The sequence below is a fragment of the Garra rufa genome, chromosome 11, assembly GCF_049309525.1.
Source record: "Garra rufa chromosome 11, GarRuf1.0, whole genome shotgun sequence".
In the NCBI taxonomy this organism is placed as follows: domain Eukaryota; kingdom Metazoa; phylum Chordata; class Actinopteri; order Cypriniformes; family Cyprinidae; genus Garra; species Garra rufa.
Window position 1 is genome coordinate 41,530,297 of NC_133371.1, and position 25,763 is coordinate 41,556,059.

At 37.0% G+C, this 25,763-nt stretch overlaps 2 protein-coding genes across 2 annotated transcripts; one reads left to right on the forward strand and one right to left on the reverse strand.

Moving 5' to 3' along the window:
- Positions 1–831: 831 nt before the first annotated feature.
- Positions 832–3,565, forward strand: gcsha (glycine cleavage system protein H (aminomethyl carrier), a). The gene is made up of 5 exons (XM_073850383.1): positions 832–993; positions 1,186–1,265; positions 1,351–1,414; positions 1,562–1,693; positions 3,015–3,565. Exons 1-5 carry the CDS (start codon positions 843–845, stop codon positions 3,110–3,112), a joined length of 525 nt encoding a protein of 174 aa, XP_073706484.1. The 5' UTR covers positions 832–842; the 3' UTR covers positions 3,113–3,565.
- A 333-nt stretch (positions 3,566–3,898) lies between these two features.
- Positions 3,899–19,039, reverse strand: LOC141345522 (deoxyribodipyrimidine photo-lyase). Its single transcript, XM_073850384.1, has 8 exons — positions 18,503–19,039; positions 16,581–17,370; positions 14,874–15,046; positions 13,634–13,718; positions 13,312–13,544; positions 7,420–7,614; positions 6,376–6,601; positions 3,899–5,799 (listed from the first exon to the last, which is right to left on the reverse strand). The coding sequence occupies exons 1-8, from the start codon at positions 18,725–18,727 to the stop codon at positions 5,267–5,269; spliced, it is 2,460 nt and encodes an 819-aa protein (XP_073706485.1). The 5' UTR covers positions 18,728–19,039; the 3' UTR covers positions 3,899–5,266.
- Positions 19,040–25,763: the final 6,724 nt, after the last annotated feature.

Sequence of the window (25,763 nt, forward strand, 5' to 3'; positions counted from 1 at the left end):
TTTATGCTGGTCCTTTGCTGGTTAATGCTGGTCATTTGCTGGTTAATGCTGGTCCTTTGCTGGTTAATGCTGGTCCTTTGCTGGTTAATGCTGGTCCTTTGCTGGTTAATACTGGTCCTTTGCTGGTTAATACTGGTCCTTTGCTGGTTAATGCTGGTCCTTTGCTGGTTAATGCTGATCCTTTGCTGATTTATGATGGTCCTTTGCTGGTTAATGCTGGTCCTTTGCTGGTTAATGCTGGTCCTTTGCTGGTTTATGCTGGTCCTTTGCTGGTTAATGCTGGTCCTTTGCAGGTTTATGCTGGTCCTTTGCAGGTTTATGCTGGTCCTTTGCAGGTTTATGCTGGTCCTTTGCAGGTTTATGCTGGTCCTTAGCTGGTTAATACTGGTCCATAGCTGGTTAATGCTGGTCCTTTGCTGGTTTATGCTGGTCATGTTGCTGGTCAAGCACCAGCATAAACCAGCAAAGGACCAGCATAAACCAGCTAAAACCAGCATCCCAGCACCAAAACATACCTAACCAGCATATGCTGTTTTTTTCAGCAGGGATATGAATTTCACAAAAACAAAATGTCAAAATAGTACCCAGTTACAAAATATAAAATTCATTTAACGCAAAATCTTGTTGTTGCCCAAAAAGTTAATGTCCATGTTATTTGTAAATTTTACGGTTAAAGATATTGATATAGACATTATAAAGACAAGTAATTCAATAGATACATTTTCCCTCCAACACAAAACCAAATACACACCTCAAAGCACAACTTTGGCGCGCAAAGGCCATTCGAATAATGACATCATCGAGGCGCGCCGGCGTCCATTAATGTTTGCGTACAAGGAATAATGGCGATGTGCACAATATTACGAAGTGCTTCTGTTAGTTTGACCTCCTCTCTGCCTCGACTGTCAAACAGAAACGCTGTGACTGCAGCTAGACTGCTGGCGAGGACATGCTATAAAAGACCCCTGAGCACAGCCACTCGCTTCTGCGCAGGTATTAAAACTTATGAGTGTCTACAGGCGGCTCGCGGAAAAGTTTAGATGTGTCTATCTGTGTACTAATGTTACAGTCATTTTCAAATGCTATGGTAGTAACAAACTCAGCATAAACTATATTACATGAACATTTGAATGCATCTTTGTGTGCACAGTTATAATTCGTGTTCCTTTCTCTGTCATTCTGCAGCATTGAAGTTCACAGACAAACACGAGTGGGTTCGCGTGGACAGTGGTGTGGCAACAGTGGGCATCAGTAATTTTGCACAGGTTAGACTTCATTTTATAGAAAGAGGTGATTTATTTGGGACTATATAGTGTGTATTATCATGTGTTTATAATATAATGTTTCCAGGAGGCACTGGGGGACGTGGTCTACTGTGGGCTCCCTGAAATTGGCACAAAGTTATCACAGTCTGGTAACTATTCTTGCTCTGGAGAATACTGCTTTTGAAAAACTCCACATTAGGACGCAGCAATTTAACAAAATACAGTTATTAGTAGTAAATCAACCATATATTATGATCGATTATTTTTGATTGTGTGTGTTTATATCTGTACTGTAGATGAATTTGGTGCTCTGGAGAGTGTTAAAGCAGCAAGTGAGTTGTACTCTCCTCTGACGGGGGAAGTGACGGATGTCAATGACGCCTTGGCGGACACCCCAGGACTGGTCAACAAGTCTTGCTATAAAGATGGTGAGACATTACTTCAATCTCATTTTGACTCAAACTAGCTTAAAGGAATAGTTCTCGCAAATGTGGAGATGCATTCACCCTCAAGCCATCCAAGATGTAGAAGATTTTGGTTCTTCATCGGAACCGATTTGGAGAAATTTAGCATTCCATCACTCACCAATGGATCCTCTGCAGTCAATGGGTGCCGTCAGAATGAGAGTCCAAACAGCGGATTAAAAACATCACAATAATCTACAAGTAATCCACACCACTCCAGTCCATCAGTCCGCAGTCTTGTGAATCAAAAAGCTGTGTTTGTAAGAAACAAAATTATCAGGTCCATCACCTGTTGTACTCTCACATCAAAATCCAACGGTATATATTTCTCATCAGATTTAGATGAGATGACTTTTTTTTTGTCTCGATGGATTTGTTTCTTACAAACAAAGATGTTAAAGGAGTAGTTCACTTTCAAAACAAAAATTTACAGATAATGTACAAACCCCCTTGTCATCCAAGATGTTCATGTCTTTCTCTCTTCAGTCATAAAGAAATTATTTATTTTGAGGAAAACATTTCAGGATTTCTCTCCATATAATGGACTTCTATGGTGCCCCCGAGTTTGAACTTCCAAAATGCAGTTTCAAAGGGCTCTCAATGATCCCAACCGAGAAAGAAGGGTCTTATCTAGCGAAATGATCGATTATTTTCTAAAAACATTTACAATTTATATACTTTTTAATCTCTACACAGAGTACACACAGAGCTAGACAAGATGAGCATTTGAGGTTAAAAAGTATATAAATTGTAATTTTTTTTAGAAAATAAGTAATCGTTTTGCTAGATAAGACCCTTCTTTCCTCGGCTGTGATCGTTTTGAGCCATTTGAAGCTGCGTTTTGGAAGTTCAAACTCGGGGGCACCATAGAAGTCCATTATATGGAGAGAAATCCTAAAATGTTTTCCTCAAAAAAACACAATTTCCTTACAACTAAAGAAAGAAAGACATGAACATCTTGGATGACAAGGGGGTGAGTACATTATCTGTAAATTTGTTCTGAAAGTGAACTACTCCTTTAATTGATGGACTGAAGTGTGAATTACTTGTGAATTATTATGTTTGTATCAGCTGTTGGACTCATTCTGACGGCACCCATTCACTGCAGAGGATCCATTGGTGAGCAAGTGATGCTAAATTTCTCCAAATCTGTTTAGATGAAGAAACAAGCTCATCTACATCTTGGAAAGCCTGGGGGTGAGTAAATTTCAGTCTTGTGACTGATTTAAGAAATTGCTCTCTCACAAAATGTATATTTTGTCATCTATAAGTGTCTATTTTACAGGCTGGCTGATGAAGATGACTGTATCTATTCCTGAGGAATTGGATGGACTGATGGATGAAACTGCTTATGAGAGATACATCAAATCTATAGAGGACTAGAGCATGCTTCTGGCTTGCTGCATATGGGAGAGAATTTAAAAACAATCAATTTAGGAATGTTTATAGTAGCTGATTTAGTTAAGATGTTCTCTTAAATTGCATTTTCCCGTCCACCCACACCCACAGGAGGGGACCACATGGACACAACGTTATGCACTTCGCTTGGAAAGCAACAAGCAAACTTGGTTGGATTCAGCCAGTTATTGTATGTAGCCACAGAGACACAGCCTATGTAACGGTTTCATCTCTTTTGCAGATGTTACACTGTTCTGTAAAAGCTTGTCAATGCTTGGAATAAGCTACAAATAAAATGTGGAAGCACGAATAGCAGCCAATGTCCAATCTGAGGACAGCTATGAAACCTGGTGAACTCTGTGTTAGTTTTAAGGACTCGTAAATGAGTTAAAGTGATTAACATCATTAACTAACAACATTAAACATCTGTTTAAAACACTTACCTGCTTTAAATGGTTTTATTGCATTAGAAATCTTGGTTCTTGATGCCAAATGTGCCTCTGACAGAGATCTGATTTACAAAATATAGAACCCTATCTGCAAATGAATTATTTTAAGTATTACTGTTTTGTAAAATACCTTTGAAGAAAACAAAGTTTAAGTCATAAATATGTTAAATATCAAAGAGTTTCCAACACCATAATGGATGTGTTTGTACATGGTATGAAATTTGCTCATGCTGCATTCATAGTCAACACGAAATCAAAACCGACTACTTGGTTTGTAATGTAGTTGCTTACAAGTCAAAATAATGTAGAGAGTGTTATGTAATAAAATAATAGTTTTTTTTACTGTCATATCTACCAGGTAAAAACCTTAAGTCTGATAACTTAAGATTGAGGTAAAATGTTCACATACGCCTTGCAGAATCTGCAAAATGTTAATTACTCAACCAAAATATGAGGGATCATACAAAATGCATGTTTTTTTAGTACTGACCTGAATAAGTTATTTCACATAAAAAACATTTACATATAGTCCACAAGAGAAAATAATAGTTGAATTTAAAAAAGTGACCCCGTTCAAAAGCTTACATACACTTGATTCTTAATACTGTGTTGTTACCTGAATGATCCACAGATGTCTTTTTGTATAGTGATAGCTGTTCATGAGTCCCTTGTTTGTCCTGAACAGTTAAACTGCCTGCTGTTTGTCAGAAAAATCTTTCAGGTCCCACAAATTCTTTAGTTTTTCAGCATTTATGTGTATTTGAACCCTTTCCAACAATGACTGCATGATTTTCAGATCTGTCTTTTCACACTGAGCACAACTGAGGGACTCATATGCAACTATTACAGAAGGTTCAAACGCATACTGATGCTTCAGAAGGAAAAACAATGCATTAAGAGCCGGGGGTGTAAACTTTTGAAACAGAATGAAAATGTGTACATTTTTCTTATTTTTCTTTATTTTCTTTGCCTAAATATCACGTTTTCATTTAGTATAGCCCTTCAGAAGCTACTTACATGTTTCCCAGAAGACAAATTAAGTTAAATACCCTGATCTTCAAATGTTTCAAATGCTTCAAATGAGTCCCTTAGCTGTCCTCAGTGTGTAAGGATGGATCTCAAAATCATACAGTCACTGTCATAAAGGGTTCAAATACACAAAATTCCTGAAAAACCAAAGAATTTGTTGGACCCGAAGGATTTTTCTTAAGAACAGCCAGCAGTTTAACTGTTCAGAACAAACAAGGAACTCATGAACAGCTATCACTAAACAAACACAGCTGTGGATCATTCAGGTAACAACACATTATTAAGAATCAAGTGTGTGTAAACTTTTGAATGGGGTCATTTTTATAAATTCAACTATTGTTTTCTTTTGTGGACTATAGGTAAATGTATTTATGTGAAATATCTTATTCAGGTCAGAACTAAATTAAAACAACATGCATTTTGTATGATCCCTCTTATTTTGCTAAAATAGTTAATATTTTGCAGCTTCTGCATGGTGTATGTAAACTTTTGACCTCAACTGCAATGATACACAACAAACTGAAAAATCTTAGTCTGTGCCCATAATACACTACATGAATATATGCTAAATAAACTCAGACTGACGAAATTTCCAGACTGGTGGACTGGTTAAAAATCTGTGCAAATGTGCAGTTTATTCCAACCATAACTTGTCGGTCTGTTATCTGTGGGGAACAGCGACACCTCCAGGCACTTTGCTGTAAGGGTCTCTAGCTGGAGTACGTCTACCCCTTCCACGTGAGACTTGGGTGGGCTTAGGTAGGCCCTCCAGAAGACACTGGTCCTTCTCTAATCGTTCCCTACGCTGTGCACTCTCACACATCACGCTGGCTGTGAAGTCTCGCTCATTTAGAAAGGCAACGGTATCATCTCGTTTGCGGCTGACGTAGCCCTTCAGAACAGCGCTATATGGGTTGTCTTGCCTGTTTGGATCCTCAGACTGGTGTTTAAACTCCATGCGCGTGATGACTGGGAGGAGAAAGCCAGTTTCTTCACGACTTACAACATCCTCCATACTGCCCAGAGCTTCCTGTACCAGCCTTGCAGGCACAGGCACCAGGTCACAGCCTGATCGCTGGTCAACAAACTGCCTAAAACGCCTTCTCACAGAGGCAACGTCCTGTAGAGACTGTGCACGTTGCTCCTCAAGGTCAACAACAATCCGCTCTGGGTAGTTGTTGCCCAAATCCACACCTGTGAGCAGAAAGTGATAATAGATAATATAAATGTGACTTTAGTTTTTAGTTAAAGCAAGCCTATTTTATCTCCGTTATGTGTGACTTTCCAAGTGAAAGAGTGTCTTATTAGGAAAAAAAATACAGGCTTGATTTTATTGGGAATGGGGTGGACGATAAAACAAAAATCTTAAATCACAATATGAATAATTTTAATGATGCAGTTGTTTTTGCTGGTAAAAAGGTGCCAACATTATGAAAACTGTGAAACACTAATTTGAGTTCTCTTTTGTCCCTTATTGCGCTTAAATGGTTTAAAATCATTCAAACAGACTTTTTAAAGCTATTTGACACCTGCAATAAAATGCAATTTCAATGTCAATTTCTACTGGTTTATTAGTACTCAAACCTTCAATGGAAATTAACCAGAATTAAGGCATTTGTGTTTTTTTTAACCGCATTATAGGTAAAATTTTGTGCATTTTTAGTTATTTGACCACTATAAATATTAAACTCTAAACAAAACATTATAAAATGGACCATTAATCTGTTTCAGTCCAAGACAACCATAAACAGGTTACGTAGTATGACAGACCTGCTCTACGCAGCATTGATGCTGGGCACTTCCAGGGCTTATGGATGAGGTCATCAGGAAGTGCCTTCAGTTCAGGACACCACTGCCGCACATAGGTGCCATAGGGGTCACAGGTCAGCGCTGCATCAACAGGGTGCATGACGAAGTTCCAGTGATCCAGTCCACACATTCCTCCATTCTGCCACATCATGGCATCTATGGCAACATCAGCATCTACAAGTGTGTCCTGTAAAATGAAGATGCTGTGTTGAATGGTCATTACAGGTCATTTCTGCCAAAGTTGAGACATTCTCTATCCACAAATGATAAACCCAGTGTTGCCGGTGGTTGCCAGGGTCTTGCTATTTAGTTTCTATGTAACTCTGGCTGGTTACTAGGACTTGTCAGGTGGTTTCTTACTGGATAATAGTCTAAATAGCCCACTCGCAAGTGGGAGCTATTAGATTATTTAATGTGGAAAAATATGACACCTCTCCTTAATAAAACACAATTTGAGGTGTGGGATGAGTTATGCACAGAAGATTTATAGTTATGGCTAGGGGTTTGTATTAGCTGTAGCATCACATTGTTATGAAAGCTTATTTTGGCCAAGAAATAAAGATATTAAAAAAGATTACGCAATAGGAAGTTTATATGGCACAACTACAAGTTATCAACTCATTTATGTCTTGCAATGGTGACTTTTTTCTCAGAATTCTGAGTTTACATCTTGCTATTATGATTTTTTTTTTCTCAGAATTCTAAGTTTACATCTTGCAATTAGGACTTTTTTCTAAGAGTTTTGAGTTTACATCTTGCAATTGTGATTTTCTTTCTCAGAATTCTTGGTTTTCATCTTGCAGTTGTGACTTTTTCTTGGAATTCTAAAGTTTACATCTTGCTGTTATGACTTTTTTCTCAGAATTCTGAGTTTACAGCTCGCAATTTGCGTCTTTTTCTCAGAATTAATACATGCAATTGCAAGACATAAAATGTCAGAATTGTGAGATGCAAATCGCAAATAATTAGAAGAATAAAGATTTTGTATCTTTTTGCATGTCTTACCTGAAACCAGCGGTATCCTTCCTGCCAGGGAATATGGAGATAAGCGATGAGGAAGGAGGCCACCACATGTCTCATGTAGTTGTTCATCCAGCCAGTTTGCCACAGCTGTCTCATTGCCGCATCTACCAATGGGTATCCTGTTCTTCCACGCTGCCATGCCTTCAGATGGACACGGTCTGAACTCCAGCGCAGAGCCTGCACATGGGTCAACATTTGAGCATGCATATGTAATTACAAATGTTACTTAAAAATAATCGCAAAACTAAATTTTTGCAGACAGGCAAAATCATAAATCTGATCAAGTAATAGCACTTCTCCCCTCAGCACATAACATGGTTTGAAGCCAATATACCATTCTGACTGCAATAAATATTACTGTCTAGACATGATTTCTTACTTTATATACAGAGAGAGAGAGAGAGAGAGAGAGAGCTTTAATGGAGGTGCTTCCGGATTTGCTACTGTTCGGACGCTCTTGCTTACTGCTCCGCGTTTTGCTCCCTGTTTATGAACTTTTCTCATATTTTTCTAAGATTTTAACTTCAGCATATCAGCACAGTGCTCAGACAACACATTTTTGATACAAACATTACGAAAAAGGAGACTTTTTGCCTCCCACTGCCAGCAGCTTACATTCCGGAGACAGGAAAACACAGCTGCCTACTTTCAACAGACAAGAAAGAAAATGCCTCTTCTGGAATCTACTTGCTGCACAAACTGCCACAGACTTCTACAAAGGACTGTGGTTTTAGAAACAAAGTTACTTGCTGGACTTCCAAACCAGGCAGAACACACAGAAGATCATCATCACGGACCCCCTCAGCATACAGCCGGTGAGTCCTGTGAATCTAGTCAATATCGACAGTTTATAAGTGTAGAGGAACAAGCCAAAACTGATCGACACACAAATCGATAGCACAAACAGGGAGCGAGACCCTAAGGCACTCGAGACATCAGACTGTCAAGAGTATCTCGTATTGCTGCGATAGCATCCTCTACCCCAGATATGGCTATAACAAGGCTTGCAAAAACTGGTGTTTTACCACCCCCTATACTGCTTGAAAACAGATTTGAAGCATTAATGTATGTGGGTGAGGAATCCCCAAATGTGACTGAACATGGATCGTATCAGCCAGTTGCTAACATTGCTACAAACAGGCGTGCAAGTTTGAGCAGACAGCGGCACTCAGCTCAGAGCGCACCCGAGCCCAGGACTCTAGATAGTGGGTGACTCTATTATTAGAAATATAAGTAGCAGAACTACAACTACATGCTGCTTTCCTCAAGCAACCGTCTCTGATGTGAACAAGGACCTTGGAACATTCTAATGAAACACAAGACTGCAAATCGAATCATCATCCATGTGGGAAAGAACGATATTCGAAAAGAGCAGTCAGAACTCCTAAAGAAGGATTTTGGTGAACTCATTGAAACACTTCGAAGACTTGAAGTTCAGTCGTTCATCAGTGGACCACTCCCAGCAAGGGGAACTAACATGTTTTCACGGTTGCTCGGACTGAATACCTGGCTACAAAGAACCTGCAGTCTAAAAGGAGTCAACTTCATTGACAACTTCAACCTTTTCTGGGGCCATAGACAACTGTTCAAACTGGACGGCCTCCACCTAAACAAACTTGGTGCGAGAGTGCTAAAGGACAATATCTATTTTTCACTCCGGCATCCATCAGTAGAATGTGCCAGTCCACCCAACATGAATGGCACACACACACTTGGACATTGTATGCGTGACGACAGGACATCTTATCAGCTTCAGAGTCATCATGTGGTCAACACAACCCACAAGGACACTGACAGCGCCACGCAGCCACAACAAGCACTGCTTATGGACACTTTCCTGGCTGAGCCCTGCCCTCAGAGCTCATCACAGACAGACTGTGACGTACTGCAACAGCTCCAAGACTCAGCACCGAAGGACGACTTTCTGGTAAACAGCCAGGGAAGCCAGGACAACATATTTCAGCCACCAGAAACACCAGAGCCAGAGCTCCATTCACCAGACACATTATCCCTCTCTCCAGCATCTCCACTTCTAAGCTTCTCACAGAAAATGGAGGAACTAGTACAGTATATGCTGGAACCAGACTCTCCCACTCTTTTGCTGCAAGCCCCCAGTTATCAACTAAAAAACGGCGGGCACCACAACCACCAAAGCCTGTGGGTCAAGCTCGCCCTCCTCCTCCTGTGAGAGCTCTCCAGCCACTGCCACAATGTCAGGGCCCAAACCCTCCTGTGTCTGCTGTGAGTGAACCAAAAACAACTGATAACAGCCCTCAGTGATATGTGTCGGGTCCCCGCTACGATAGCAGCAACACTCAGGAATGTTTACATAACAAGCGGGAACCCAGTGTGCCTGTAGTTTTCCCTATTTCTGTATTAATTTGTGATAGAAAGTCTAAGGCCGTCTTAAGCCGTACAGTTGACCCATCTAATCTGAGGCCTATTAGGCATCAAACTAAAATTGCTCTAGAGACAAAAAGTAATGCCATCAAGCTAGCGTTTTTAAACATTCGCTCACTAAAAAATAAATCACTTCTGATCAATGATTTTATAACCACAAACAACCTGGATTTTATGTTTCTAAATGAAACATGGCTAGAAGACAGCTGCAGCGCAACAGTCCTCAATGAAACAGCCCCTCCTAACTTTACTTTCATGAGTGTCTGCAGAGCTGTTAGGAGAGGTGGAGGTGTAGCTGCTCTTTTTAAAGATGTCTATCAATGCAAGCAAGTGTCATTTGGTCAGTACATGTCTTTTGAATATCTAGGGATTGTGCTGAAAGGTGCTCCACGCATTCTATTTATCATTATTTACAGGCCCCCAAAATACTCTCCAGCCTTTGTTGAGGAGTTCACAGAACTGCTATCAATGATTTGTTCAGAGTTTGACTGTTTTGCTATTGCAGGGGATTTTAATGTTCACATAGAAAATGCAGAAATCAAAACCACGAAAGAAATGATAACGGTTTTGAACACTTTTGAATTGATTCAGCATGTGCATGGGCCTACACACAATCGTGGACACACTCTTGATTTACTCATCAATAAGGGTCTAAAGATTTCATCCACTGTTATCAAGGATGTAGCACTATCTGATCACTTCTGTATTTTCTTTGATATATTGATCTCTGCTCCTAATGAATGTAGATCTGTCTCTGTCAGAAAGAGATGCATTAACGATAACACTAGTGTGCTATTTATGAAGGCTATGTCTTCAATGTCAAGCATTTCTACAGACTCTGTTGGTCTTCTCCTGGAGTCCTTCGACTCAAAAGTTAAGAATGTCATTGATGACATCGCACCTGTGAAAATCAGAAAGACGTCAGGCAGACAGAAATCGCCGTGGAGAAAATCAACAGCAGTACAGAGTATGAAAAGACAATGCAGGAAAGCTGAGCGGATGTGGCGGAAGACGAAACTTGAAATTCACTATAGCATCTATAAAGACAGCCTTCATGCTTTCAATGCTGAACTAGGTAAAGCTAGACAAATGTTCTTCTCAAACCTTGTAAACAGCAACTTAAACAACACTTGCACTCTTTTTGCTACCGTTGACAGACTAACAAACCCCCCTTGTCAGATCCCTAGTGAAATGCTCTCCGATAGCAAGTGCGATGAGTTTGCTTCCTTTGTTTCTGAGAAGATCAATAATATCAGAAAGACAATTAGCACACCCTCAAGTTATGCAGAGGTCAGACAGATTCAACCGCAATTTCAAAAAGAAATCACTATGTCTACTTTTGAAGCAATCGATAGCAACATTTTGGAAGAAACAGTACAGCACCTCAAATCGTCAACCTGCTACCTTGACACACTTCCCACATCTTTTTTCAAAAGTGTGCTTAGCTGTTTAGAAGCAGATCTCTTTGAAGTGGTGAACACCTCACTTTTTTCTGGGACTTTTCCGAACTCCCTGAAAACTGCAGCTGTTAAGCCCCTTCTGAAAAAGAGAAATCTTGATAACACCATATTGAGCAACTATAGACCAATATCAAATCTTCCTTTCATAGGCAAGATTATTGAAAAGGTTGCTTTTAATCAGCTGAACCACTACATAAACTCAAATGGATACCTGGACCACTTCCAATCTGGTTTCAGACCACATCACAGCACAGAGACAGCGTTCATAAAGATAATAAATGATATTTGCCTAAATTCTGATTCTGGCAAAATATCAGTGCTGGTATTACTAGATCTCAGTGCTGCGTTCGACACAGTTGATCACAACATTCTTCTAGATAGACTAGAAAACTGGGTCGGGCTTTCTGGGATGGTTCTCAAATGGTTCAGGTCATACTTAGAAGGGAGAGGCTATTATGTGAGTATAGGAGAACATAAGTCTAAGTGGACGTCCATGAAATGCGGAGTCCCACAAGGCTCAATTCTGGCGCCGCTGTTGTTCAGCCTGTATATGCTCCCACTAAGTCAAATAATGAGAAAGAACCAAATTGCATATCACAGCTATGCAGATGATACCCAGATTTACCTAGCCTTATCGCCTAGACTACAGCCCCATTGACTCCCTCTGCCAATGCATTGATGAAATTAACAGTTGGATGTGCCAAAACTTTCTTCAGTTAAACAAGGAGAAAACAGAAGTCATTGCATTTGGAAACAAAGATGAAGTTCATAAGGTAAATGCGTACCTTGATGCTAGGGGTCAAAAAACAAAAAATCAAGTCAAGAATCTTGGTGTGATTCTGGAGTCAGACCTCAGTTTCAGTAGCCATGTCAAAGCAGTAACTAAATCAGCATACTATCATCTCAAAAACATTGCAAGAGTTAGATGTTTTGTTTCCTGTCAAGATTTGGAGAAACTTGTTCATGCCTTTATCACCAGCAGGGTGGACTATTGCAATGGTCCCCTCACTGGCCTTCCCAAGAAGACCATTAGACAGCTGCAGCTCATACAGAACGCTGCTGCCAGGATTCTGACTAGAACCAGAAAATCAGAGCATATCACACCAGTCCTCAGGTCCTTACACTGGCTTCCAGTTATGTTTAGGATAGATTTTAAAGTACTTTTACTTGTTTATAAAGCACTCAATGGCCTAGGACCTACATACATTGCAGATATGCTCACTGAATATAAACCTAACAGACAACTCAGATCACTAGGATCGAGTCAGTTAGTAATATCAAGGGTTCACACAAAACAAGGGGAATCCGCTTTTAGCCATTATGCCGCCCACAGTTGGAATCAGCTTCCAGAAGAGATCAGATGTGCTAGTACATTAGCCACATTTAAATGCAGACTCAAAACTCATCTGTTCAGTTGTGCATTTATTGAATGAGCACTGTGCTACGTCCGAACAGATTGCATTATTTTATGTATAATCATTTTACTGTGCTAATTAATTTTAAATCAATTTTTTAAATCATCTTAAATGTTCTTAAATTCTCTGTTTTTATTGTTGTGATTATTATTTTAAATTTTTATGATTTTTATGCTATTATGATTTTAATTCCTTTTATGTACAGCACTTTGAATTGCCATTGTGTATGAAATGTGCTATATAAATAAACTTGCCTTGCCTTGCCTAATGCACTTATAAAATAACAAAAGCAAATGTCAAAAGTTTTGATTTACAGTCTGCAAAGAAGTGGGAAAAGTGGAAATCAGTATTAGGCATAAAATAATGTTTACAGAATCGTTCATACATGTGAAAATGGGCTTTGAATTGAACAAATAGTTTTAATCTGGCTCAGAGGACGAATCATGTTTTTGTGGCAGTTTTTCTGCTGATTAAGGAATTTGGCACGTGTGAAACAGGCAGAATTTTTGATATTAGCACCCCAAAATTACTAGGAAACTGGTCATTTGATTCCAATCAGCAAATATGATGCAGGGCAGTGTTATAATTATGAATCTTGCCTTGTACGGTGGTCTGAGGGACTCCCAGGGCAGGTCTGGGAAAAGGCACAGCTGCCAGTACGCCAGGTCCCTCCAGGCCAGTTTGCGCTGGAATTTAGGAGGTCTGCAGCGAGCTCCGCGGGCGTCCCATAATAGGCTGCGTACACTCAGCTGCCCAAAGCGCAGATATGGAGATAGACAGCTCGTGTTGGGGGCATCTGCACGACTTGACTCCTTCTCATAACGGTACACACCTACAGTGAAGTTAATTGATGAGTGCCAAATGATGGATGGGCTTGTAATGCTGCTATATTACAACAGGCACCCTGGAAATATGTCTTACCATCTCGCAGGAAGGCCTCAAGATGAGCCTGAGCTCCTTCCTCACTGAAGTCCCATGATTTCCGAATGTTCACGGCCCAATCAATCTGTGAATACCACAGTACAACAGCACTTTGATTATGTAAAATGACAACATACAGACTTAGGAGCTTTTCACTCTGCACTACTTTTTCATTGCTTTTCTACAGTACGTAAATCCGCTTACAACTTGATTACACCTTGCATCTTCTACCATTCCATTGCTTGAGTCTGAAAAATGCACTCTGTGTAAATGCCATAACATAAAGAGAGGTCTTTCATTTTTTCAAATGCTCACAGATGCTCCAGAAGGAAAAATCATGCATTAAGAGCCAGGGGGTGAAAACTTTTAAACAGAATGGAGATGTGTACATTTTTCTTATTTTGCCTGAATATCTTATTTTTCATTTAGTACTGCCCTTCAGAGGCTACAGAAGATACTTACATGTTTCCCAGAAGACAAAATAAGGTAAATTTACCCTGATCTTCAAATTCAAAAGTTTTCACCCCCTGGATCCTAATGCACAGTGTTTCCTTCTGGAGCATCAGTGAGCGTTTGAACCTTCTGTAATAGTTGCATATGAGTCCCTCAGTTGTCCTCAGTGTGAAAAGTTGGATCTCAAAATCATAAAGTCATTGTTGCAAAGGGATCAAATACACAAAAATGCTGGAAAACCAAAGAATATGTGGGACCTGATTTTTTATGCAGAACAGCAGGCAGTCTAACTGTTCAGGACAAACAAGGGACTCATGAACCACTATCACTAAACAAACTAAACAAAAAAAAAAAAAAAAAAACGTTGTGGATCATTTAGGTAAGAACACAGTATTAAGAATTCAGGAGATGTAAACTTTTGATCGGGGTCTTTTTTATAAATTCAACTATTATTTTCTCTTGTGGACTATATGTAAACATCTTTTATGTGAAATATCTTATTCAGGTCAGTACTAAATAAACAATAACATGCATTATGCATGATCCCTCTTATTTTGGTAAAATAATTAACATTTTGCAGATTCTGAAAGGGGGGTGTAAACTTTTGACCTCAACTGTATATGAGAAAAAGTAAAAAAATAAAAACAGAAAATATGAACCGATTCAAAATATAAATAGAAAACTATAATCATATAGTTGTTCAGTGATACTAAAATAACACTGACTTGTATGACAGAGGTAAGATAAACATAACCAGTATGCATTAGTGTTGGTTTGAATATTTCACCTCTGTGCCATCTTTCCTGCATGGCATGCGTGCCAGTCCCAGATCAACAAGCGGGCATCCCTGCGGCCATGTTGAGGGAGCAGGCAGGGCAGCGGGGGCGTCCAGCGGAGCGGTCAGTTCACTCCCAGGATTCTGCTGGCAGCAGCTCATGAAGTGAGAGACAGAGCCGATACCTGCAAATAAACAGAAACCTTTAAAAACTAGCACTTTAGAAGATTTCGGTGGTGTTTGCCCATGCAGCAGTTGCTGCTGTCATGCTAAGGTGTATTAAGTGTTTGTCAGGGCATGGCTATTTGATTGCTAAGGTATTCTTTGGTGTATACGGTGGACATTAATTGCCCTAGACATTATTTTCTGATTTGTGGACTGATAAAAAAGATATTTAAAACGCTCACTGCTTTATTCAATATTCAGGTTTCTGCTCAGGAAATGTATGCAAATTGGTGCAAATTTAATTAGACAATGCCTCATTTGCATATTTAAACATAACATTTCAGAAATGCATCATTTGCATAATTAAACATAACATTTCAGATGCAATTATCCTAACTTACTGTCAAGGATTGAACTTGGGATTTATGGCAATACCTAACAATTTAACAATTTGTATAGTTAAGACATATTTAATGCACAAGTTGCATACAATTTTTTTTTTTTACTTTTTAAAGAAGAATTAAATTAGGTAAATTGTCATTAATTACCTTTTCTCATCCCAAACCTGTAAGACCTTTATTCATCTTCTGAACACAAATTAAGATATCTGACCCTAGACCATAAAACCAGTCGTAAGTAGCACAGGTATATTTGTAGCAATAGCCAACAATACATTGTATGGGTCAAAATGATAGATGTTTTCCTTTATGCCAAAAATCATTTGGATATTAAGTAAAGATCATGTTCAGTGAAGACATTTTGTGAATTTCCTACCGTAAATGTATCAAAACTTAATTTTTGAGTAGTAATATGCATTGTAATATGCATTCATTTGGACAACTTTAAAGGCGATGTTCTCAATATTTTGATTTTTTTTTTTATTCCAGATTTTCAAATAGTTGCATCTTAGCCAAGTATTGTCATGTCCCAACAGTTTACTTATTCAGCTTTGATGTATGAATGATGTATAAATCTAAAAAAAAAAAAAAAAAAAAAAATTGACCCTTATTACTGGTTTTGTGGTCCAGAGTCACATATTTTTGATGAAATCAGAGAACATTCTGACTCTGCACAGACAGCAACACAACTAACACTTTCAAGGCCTAGAAAGGTAGTAAGGACATTGATAAAATAGACCATATGACATCAGTGGTTCAACCTTAATTTTATAAAGCTACGACAATACTTTTTGTGTGCAAAGAAAGCAAATTTATTCAACAATTTTTTCTCTTCCGTGTCAGTTTTGACACACAATACAGACTGATATGGAATAGAAGAAATAGTTAAAAAAAAGTTATGTTTGCTTATTTTTAGCGCACAAAACTATTCTTGTAGCTGCATAAAATTATGGTTGAACCAGTGATGCCACATGGATTTTTTATTGATGTCCTTAGGGGTCAGAAAGCTCTCGAATTTCATCAAAAATATCTTAGTGTTCCAAAGATGAACAAAGGTCTTTAGAACGACATGAGGGAAGGAATTTTTGGGTGAACTATCCCTTTAATTCCCCATAATTTTCACCTCATCAGTCCTGGCCTGCACTGCATTACCCACCTCGTAATCCAACGCCCCGTGTGCTGACTGTGTAGGGGTCTCTAACGCAGTATGAGTGGTAGATATGGCACTTAACACCTTCTTTCTCCAGTGTCTCCCACACACTCTCATCTCTTTCCTTCAGCCACGGCTCATACAGGGCCGTTGCCACAACCGACGCTGCCCCCGTCTCAGCAATCAACCCTTGCAGCGCTGTCAAAGATGAAGCCTCTGCCTTTAGGGTCACTAAGTGGCTTCCACGATGCTCCAGAGAGCGGTTCAAACTCACTAGTGCCTGATGCAGCCAGTATTTAGACGCCCCACCTGCTGCCACAGTAACGCCTGGACCCTCCTCCTCCACTGAATTCCACAGGAAGACAGGAATTACAGGTGCACCAAGCTCTAGGCAGCCAATAAGGGCAGGGTTATCCCATATACGTAGGTCCCTTCTGAACCAGAGGAGAATTGGACGTGGTCCCGATGGGTTTTTCAACAAATGCTGCTGCTTACGCTGACGACGCCTTTGTGACCTCGTTGATTTTGTGACCTTAAGATCGTTACTGTCTTTATTTGTGTTTTTAATGACACTTGTGGATTTATGTACTTCAGTATCAAGTGTCCATTTTGTAACAGCCTGGTTCTCTGGTACAGCACCATCTTTGAGGTTTGGCTGATCAACACCTGAAGTTACTATAGTCATGTCGGCATAGCTTTTGTAACAGGGAGGCAGATGAGGCTGATGATCTGGTTTGGTTTGTTTGGTTTCATAAACAGAAAGTGTCAAGGCCAACTCTAGTTCATCTGCTTCGTCCTGAAAAAGTATCATACAAAATATGTTTTTAATATACTGTACAACAAGCATCTGAATACTTCTTATACACACACACACACACACACACACACACACACAAACTGTTTAAAAGTTTGGGATCAGTAAAATATTTGTTTGTTTTTGAAAGTTTTTAACATTTATTCAATCAAAAATCTGTAAAAAACAACTGTAATATTGTGAAATATTATAACAATTGAAAATAACTGTATTCTGTTTGAATATAAACTACCAGTCAAAAGTTTCTGAAGATTTTTCATGTTTTTTTTTTAAAGAAGTCTCTCTTCTGCTCACCAAGAATGCATTTATTTGATTCCAAGTACAGCCAAAATATTTTTGCTATTTTAAATATCTGTTTTCTATTTGAATATATTTAAAAATGTAATTTATTCCTGTGTTCAAAGCTGAATTGTTAGCATCATTACTCCAGTCACATGATTCTTCAGAAATCATTCTAATATTCTGATTTGCTGCTCAAAAAAAAAAAAAAAAAAAAAAAAAAAAAGATATATTATTATGCTGAAAACAGCCGAGTAGAATGTTTCAGGTTTTTTTTGATGAATAGAATGTTTAGAAGAACAGCATTTATCTAAAATAAAGATCTTTTGTAACATTATAAATATCTTTATCACCACTTTTGATCAATTTAAAGCATCCTTGCTTTATAAAAGTATTAATAAATTATACTGACTCAGAACTTTTGAAAGGTATAATGAATGCTACAAAAGTTTTGTATTTCAGGTAACTGCTGATCTTTGGATCTTTCTATTCATCAAAGAATCCTGGAAAACAAATTACTCAACTGTTTTAAATATTCATAATAATAATAACAAATGTTTTTTTTTATGAACAGCAAATCAGCAAATTAGAATGATTTCTGAAGAATCATGTGACACTGAAGACTAAAGTAATGATGCTGAAAATTTTGCTTTGAACAAAGGAATAAATTACATTTTAAAATATATTCAAATAGAAAGCAGTTATTTTAAATAGTAAAAATATTTTAATTTTTTACTCATTTTGCTGTATTTTGAATCAAATAAATGCAGGCTTGGTGAGCAGAACACATTGAAAATCCAAACTTGTTACTGGTATAGTATGAAATCCACACTACCTTAGAGAAGTACTCCAGAAAGATTGTAGTCAGCTGATTGTGTAGATGTTCGTGTCCGGATAAAAGGGGTTCGATAAGGTCCAGAAAGTGTGTTCGGGTGTCTGTCTCTCCCAAAAGAGACAAACACAGACAGAAAAACCCGTCCGGATCCTCACGACCCAACATCAGCTCTCTCAGCAGTTCACGGACCTGAGACACTGACTTCATATCTCTGTTTACAGACATTCTCCTCGACCAAACCTGTCACTTTTCAACGCAGTAAATATACAAATTGCATATAATAATCATATACGATATATAAAAACAATTTCTAACAGTTTGCGTCGTAGATAAACTGACAGACACGATGTTTCACGAGCCGCGGTACAAAACGAATGAATGAATGAGTTGACAGGTTACACAAGCCGCTGCTGCGGGGTTTCATAACAAACGACTGTAACTTTAGGAATTCCGCTTTATTTCTATTTCTATCACATCCATTTGTTTCATTAGCGAAAACTGATTTAATTATAAATTATTTGTTTGCATTAACTACAAAAAAAACTTTAGTAGAAGCAGATGATCAGTACGTAACAGCGTCTCCAGTGACTTTAGATGGGCGGTGCTAAATGAGCCGTCTGACCAATCCTGATCGAGCATCTTGCAGATGCTCCTCCCCCTCACTGAGGCACGTGCAGAGCCATAGAGAAACTCTGGGCACGTGTTAATCTAAACATATGAGAGCCGATCAATCAGGGGGGTGTTCCATAAAACAAGTTTACCAAACAAGTCAGGCTTATTTCAGTTAGTCTGACTTATTTTAAGACAAATCAAGTGACAATAAGTCAGACTAATTCAAATAAGCCTGGCTTATTTGGTAAATTTGTTTTATGGAACACCGCCCAGGAGCATTTCGGGAGAGAAACATTGAACAGACACTTAAAAAACATTTTCTGTAATTATACTAGTAGTTATGCTAGAAAGTACATACACACGATAGATTTTGACTTATATTTTAAAAATATTATTTATCCATTTATTTGTCAATAATCAATAGCTATAAGGAAAGAAATGACAGTCTATCCTTAATAAAACGTCATATTTTTAATACTTTAATGTATAATTTATAATTATACATTATTTTATTTTATTTTATTCAATGCAATTATGTGATTGTGACATAGGCCTCAATTATGACTCCTAACAAAAAGGTATGAACCATTCACAATCCATCCTTTTTTTATTTTTTTATTTAATGCAATGGAATTGTGTGATTGTGGCATAGGTCTAAACTATGACTCTGACCCTTACGAAAAGGTGCGAATTATTCACAATGCTCCATTTTATTTTATTATTTTTAATTTACTAAAAAATGTATTTATTTATTTATATATTGAATTAATATACACAATTATGCTAACATTTATATATACATATATACATACATGCATACACACATATATATGATTAAGGATATTACTAGTTGAAAATGAACGATTTATCCCTTTTAATTTATTTATTTAAATTTCAGAGATTTTTTATGTTTTTAATTTGTGAAGGTTGATATTTCAAGTGTTTTTGCAGACAGCAAAGTGCAGTTTAGTGATTGTACCAGCAGAGGGTGACAGTCTAATGTGACCTACTGTAACAATACCAATAGACAGTGGCAATAAGAATTATTTCATATATGTGACCCTGGACCACAAAACCAGTCTTAAGTCGCTGGGGTTTGTTTGTAGCAATAGCCAAAAATACATTGCATGGGTCAAAATTTTTTATTTTTCTTTTATGCCAAAAATCATTGAGAAATTAAGAAAGATCACATTCCATGAAGATTTTTTGTAAAATTCCTACTGTAAACATATCAAAATGTAATTTTTGATTTGTAATATGCATTGTTAAGAGCCTAATTTGGACAACTTTAAAGGTGATTTTCTCAGTCTTTTTGATTTTTTTGCATCCTCAGATTTCTGATTTCAAATAGATGTATCTCAGTCAAATATTGTCCGATCCTAACAAACCATACATCAATAGAAAGCTTATTTATTGAGCTTTCCTATGATGTATAAATCTCAGTTTTGTCAAATTTAACCTTATGACTGGTTTTGTGGTCCAGGGTCACATATATGTATTTATGTATACCAGTTAAACGTTTTTAAACAGTAAGATTTTTTATGTTTCTATAGAATAATTTTCTGCTCAGCAAGCATGCATTTATTTGATCCAAAATACAGCAAAAGCAGAAATATTGTCAAATATTTTTACTATGTAAAATAACTGCTTTCTATTTGAATATATTTTAAAATGTAATTTATTTCTGTGATCAAAACTACATTTTCAGCATCATTACTCCAGTCACATGATCCTTCAGAAATCATTCTAATATGCTGATTTGCTGTTCAAGAAACATTTATTATTACTGTAATTATTATTATTAAATTGGAATATTAGAATGATTTCTGAAGGATTGTGTGACTGGAGTAATGATGCTTAAATTTAGCTTTAAAAGTTCAGGAATAAATTACATTTTCAAATACTCAAATAGAAAACATATGGTAGTTAAATAGACGGTAGCCCTTCAACATTGTACAAATATAGGTATTTTACTGGTTCAATAATTAAGTAATTAAAATTAAACGGCTTAGTGGTTTCTTTTAAAACGTATCCATTGACTCTCTTTGAAGCTCAGACAGATATACTCACACACAGAGACACACATCGAAAGCACATGATGTAAAACAATGTGTTACTATCTTTTTCTTTCATGTGTATTGACTTACAAGTGGACTAAAGCCTTTCTAAAGAGGAACAAATAGCTTTAAAATGAAAATTGAACAGGGAGCTTGTGTTTGAGGACAGTGTAATCAATAATGTTTAGACGGTAGAACAAGTCTAACAGACAGCAGATCAATACAGACGAGCCCCCGCCTCCCTCCGCTCTGTCCCACTGACCTCATCGTATGATCTGATCAGCTCTTTATTTAAAGCTCAGCGGCTGCTGAGTGAAGGGCCGATTAGAGAGAAAGAGACTGAGAGTGGCCAGAAAGCAGTTAACCACTTCATCAGGTGGGGAAAAAAACTCTGCATGTCATACAAAAACACAAATAAACTAGATTTGTATGTCTTCTAAAGAAAATGTGAGTGGTCACTGCTCTTTAAAAAGGTGAAAAGCACATTATTCATATTGTATGAAATATAAAGCTGTTTAAATCATAATTTTATGGATATTTTAACTACTCAAACACTGAATTAAACATTTAAAAACCTGGCACTTAAAGGATTACTCCACTTCCAAAATAAAAATTTCCTGATATTTTACTCAGCCTCATGTCATCCAAGATGCTCATGTCTTTCTTTCTTCAGTTGCAAAGAAATTAAGTTTTTTGAGGAAAACATTTCAGGATTTTTCTCCATATAGTGGACTTCAATGGTGCTCAATGGATCGAAGGTTAAAAATGCAGTTTCAGTGCTGCTTTAAATGGCTCTACATGATTATAGATATAATAATTCTAGTTGTTTTTTTCTAGGGCATGTCGAAAAACTCCCATTTCATACTTCTGCTACATTGTGAAGGTAGGGTCAATCACCAATTACAACAAAGGTAAAACAGCAATGTAGGGCGATTTTAAGTTTTTCGTTATACCCTAACTGTCTTGAACAGGAGTGTACAGAGTATGCATGCGCATCACAAAGCTAGACAAGATGAGCATTTGTGTTAAAAAAGTGTATAAATTAATTTTTTTTTTGATTGTTTCACTATATCAGACCCTTATTCCTCAGCTGGGATCATTTAAAGCCATTTAAAGCTGCATTGAAACTGCATTTTTAACCTTCAATCCATTGAGCACCATTTAAGTCCACTATATAGGAAAAAAAATCCTGGAATGTTTTCCTTAAAAAAACCTTAATTTCTTTCCAACTGAAGAAAGGAAGACATGAATATCTTGTGTGACATGGAGGAGAGTAATTTATCAGGAATCTTTTTCGGAAGTAAAAGTGCAAATAGCCTATCTTGTTGGCAGAGGCTATTGACATTAACTCTACCAACCAATGTGTGACTGGAATAGTCAAAAATACAAAAGATGGCTGCTCAATGTCAGCTTCAGTGGTGCAGAGAATAAATTGCATGTTTCACTCTTTTTGATACAACGTGGGTTCGAATCCCCTTTCTGACAAACTTTTTTTCGGCCTTTTCACAAATCAAATCAGAAAGGCAATTATTTTCAATAAAAATTAAGGACACAATTGAAAAGTTAGAAATAAAGTATTGGTTAGGGTTAGGGTAGGTGTAGGGAGGGCTTATTGTCCCATTAAGGAAGCAGTACCATTTAATAAATTGAATTAAAACTATAATTTACACTCAGTACGTAATTACTGCATACTGTTTTAATTAACTACAATACTGAGGTGCAGATAATTGCGTCTATTTGCAATAGGTATTATAAATATCAGAAAATCCTGCTAAGTGTAACTTAGTGCACTTAGTGTAAATAGAACCCATTGTTATTTGCAATTAGTGTAAATAGCATCTATTCTTAAGAAAATATGCTATTTTCAATTAGTTTAAAACTGCATTGTGTAAACTCAGCCTTTTTGTCACCGTCTCTGTTTGAAACCTGCAATTGTGGTTATTCGCGGAATTATATTGTTTACATGGGTTGTGCTTCGGCGCGGCTCCTCAGCGCGGATGAATCTAACAATGTTTTGAGCCGAATGTCAGTTGTCAACTCACCGATGTGGATATTCACCGTACTTCAGAATTACAGATACTACCTCTTGAAGTATGTCCAAAACAAGAAGTTTCACTGGAAAATGTCATCTGAAAAAGTAGGTTACATGTCTGCCAGTTTTGTTTTCACCAACTGAAAAAAAAAGTTTTACAATAAATCGCTACCGATGGTGATTACGTTAAATCTAACGATCGCAAAGTTAGCTCAGATGAAGGTTTTTACTACTGAATGTTGTTCTGCTCATTTATGCTGGCTAAACCATGGAAAAAGCGTGTGGAAGCTGCTCATATACAGAAGAAAAGGGTACACTATTTTTATTTATTTTTATTTTAAGATAATAGGTAGTAAAGATACATACGAGCAGTATTAATTAAGATACTAGCCTAATATTTCACCTACCTGACCGGAAATGATAAGAACAAACACAAATGTTGTCAAGATTCTTGCCCTGGACATGCGGTTCAGTTTGGCCAACCACAAACGCCTTTTTTTTCCTCAGGCAGTTTTTTGCACTCTTCTCCTTGATTTGTTATAGCTTTTGGCAGTCTATAGTAGGCCTACTCCAAATGTTTTTCCCAATTAGTAAAGCCCAAAAACATGGCAATAACTGACCATTTTCAGCAGCAATGATAAGCAAAACATGTAAGTTTTGTTTGGTTCAGTAGGATTGTTTACGTTCAGTGCTGGTAATATGGCATACTGATGACACTATGCTGTTTTATGCAGAGCTGCTTTATAAAAAACTGAATTTGATTTATAACTTACCAATTTTACAACATGAACATTATTTCTTTCTATTTATTACTGTAAAGCTACTTTGACACAGTTTGTATTTTATTAAGCATATTTTATATGACTTGACATAAACATCACATCTCAGTTTAATTTATTCATATGAAAATTCTTGGTTGTCAAACAACGGGAAAAACAGACTGAGTGGAAGAAATCAAAGGAAATAAAAAGATGGGTAAAGGAAATAAAGCTATCAAGGCGTGTAAGTGGAGTCATATAAGGAGCGTGTTGCCATGGAAATCCAGAGAGTGATTTCAATTGGCTGCTTTGAGTCTGACCTCTGATTTGAGTGAATGCTCATTCAGAGTCATATGAGGTGACATCTTCCTCCAGTGCTGATGGCCTCAACCCAAAATCTTGGACAAGAACGAATGTACTGTACTGTTTGCTCTTTATATATTCTATTCGTTCCATTCTGCATGTTTTCATGTGCAGTAAGTGTATGTCTGCGCATCTGTCTCTCTTAAGCCTCTTCTTCTGGCTTTCTCATTAACGCTCCGCTCAGACGCTGTATAGCAGGTGACAGGGAGAACTAATCGCTCTGAAGATTAAAAATAAATGAAGAGAAACGTGTTTTAGAAAAACGGTGGAACGAACATCATAAATCATCCAGCCGGGATCAGGTTCCTCCTCACTGTCCGCACACTGACACACACGCACACACGCAGACAAATTACATTACTGAAATCACATTACTGCTGCCTTTCAGGAAGGACGCACGAAGGGGAAAAGAGAGAGAAGGTGACAGAGAGAGAGAGAGTCATAGTAGATGAGGCTTTAAAGTGACAAATCTGGAAAAGAGTAAAACAGCGGATTTTGTATCTAAATGCATGTGTAGACTGCAAAATTTTAATAATAATAATAATAATAATAGAATTGCTTGAATAGACTGTGTAATAATAATGACAATAATAAGAGTTACTATTATTACAATTGTTGTGTTACCCAAGCTTTAATACATATAATAATAATAACAATAATGGAACTGCTTACATCGACTGCAAAATAAAAAATAACAACTATTATTATTACTATTATTGTCGTTTGGAGTTTACTCAAGCTTTAATACATATTATATAATAACAATGAGAATAATATAACTGATGGAACGGACTGCTTAATAATAATAATAATGATAATAATAGAACTGCTTAAACAGACTGCATAATAATATTAATAATAATAATTACTATTATTGTTTGCAGCTTACACAAGCTACATACATAATGATAAAGAACTGTTTAAATAGACTGCAAAATAATAATAACAATAATTATTATTATTGTGATTTTATATTATTATTGTTGTTGTTCTTGTTGTTTGGAGTATACTCAAGCTTTACATAGACTGCAAAATAATAATAATATAATAATAATAACTATTATTATTATTATTAACATTGTTTGCAGTTTACACACGCTTTAATACAAATTACATATAATAATGATAATATATAACTGCTGAAACAGACAGTATAATTATTCATAATATTAATAATAATAATAAAACTGCTTAAATAGACTGCAAAATAATAACTATTATTAATTATTAATAATTAGTATTATTACATGTTTTCATGTGCAGTATGTCTTTGTATGTTTCTTATAAGCTTCTTTTTCTTGCTATTATTATTATTAGTATTATTTAGCACTCTACACAAGCTTTATTTTATAATATAATAAAGATAATATGTGACCCTGGACCACAAAACCAGTCTTAAGTCGCTGGGGTATATTTGTAGCAATAGCCAAAAATACATG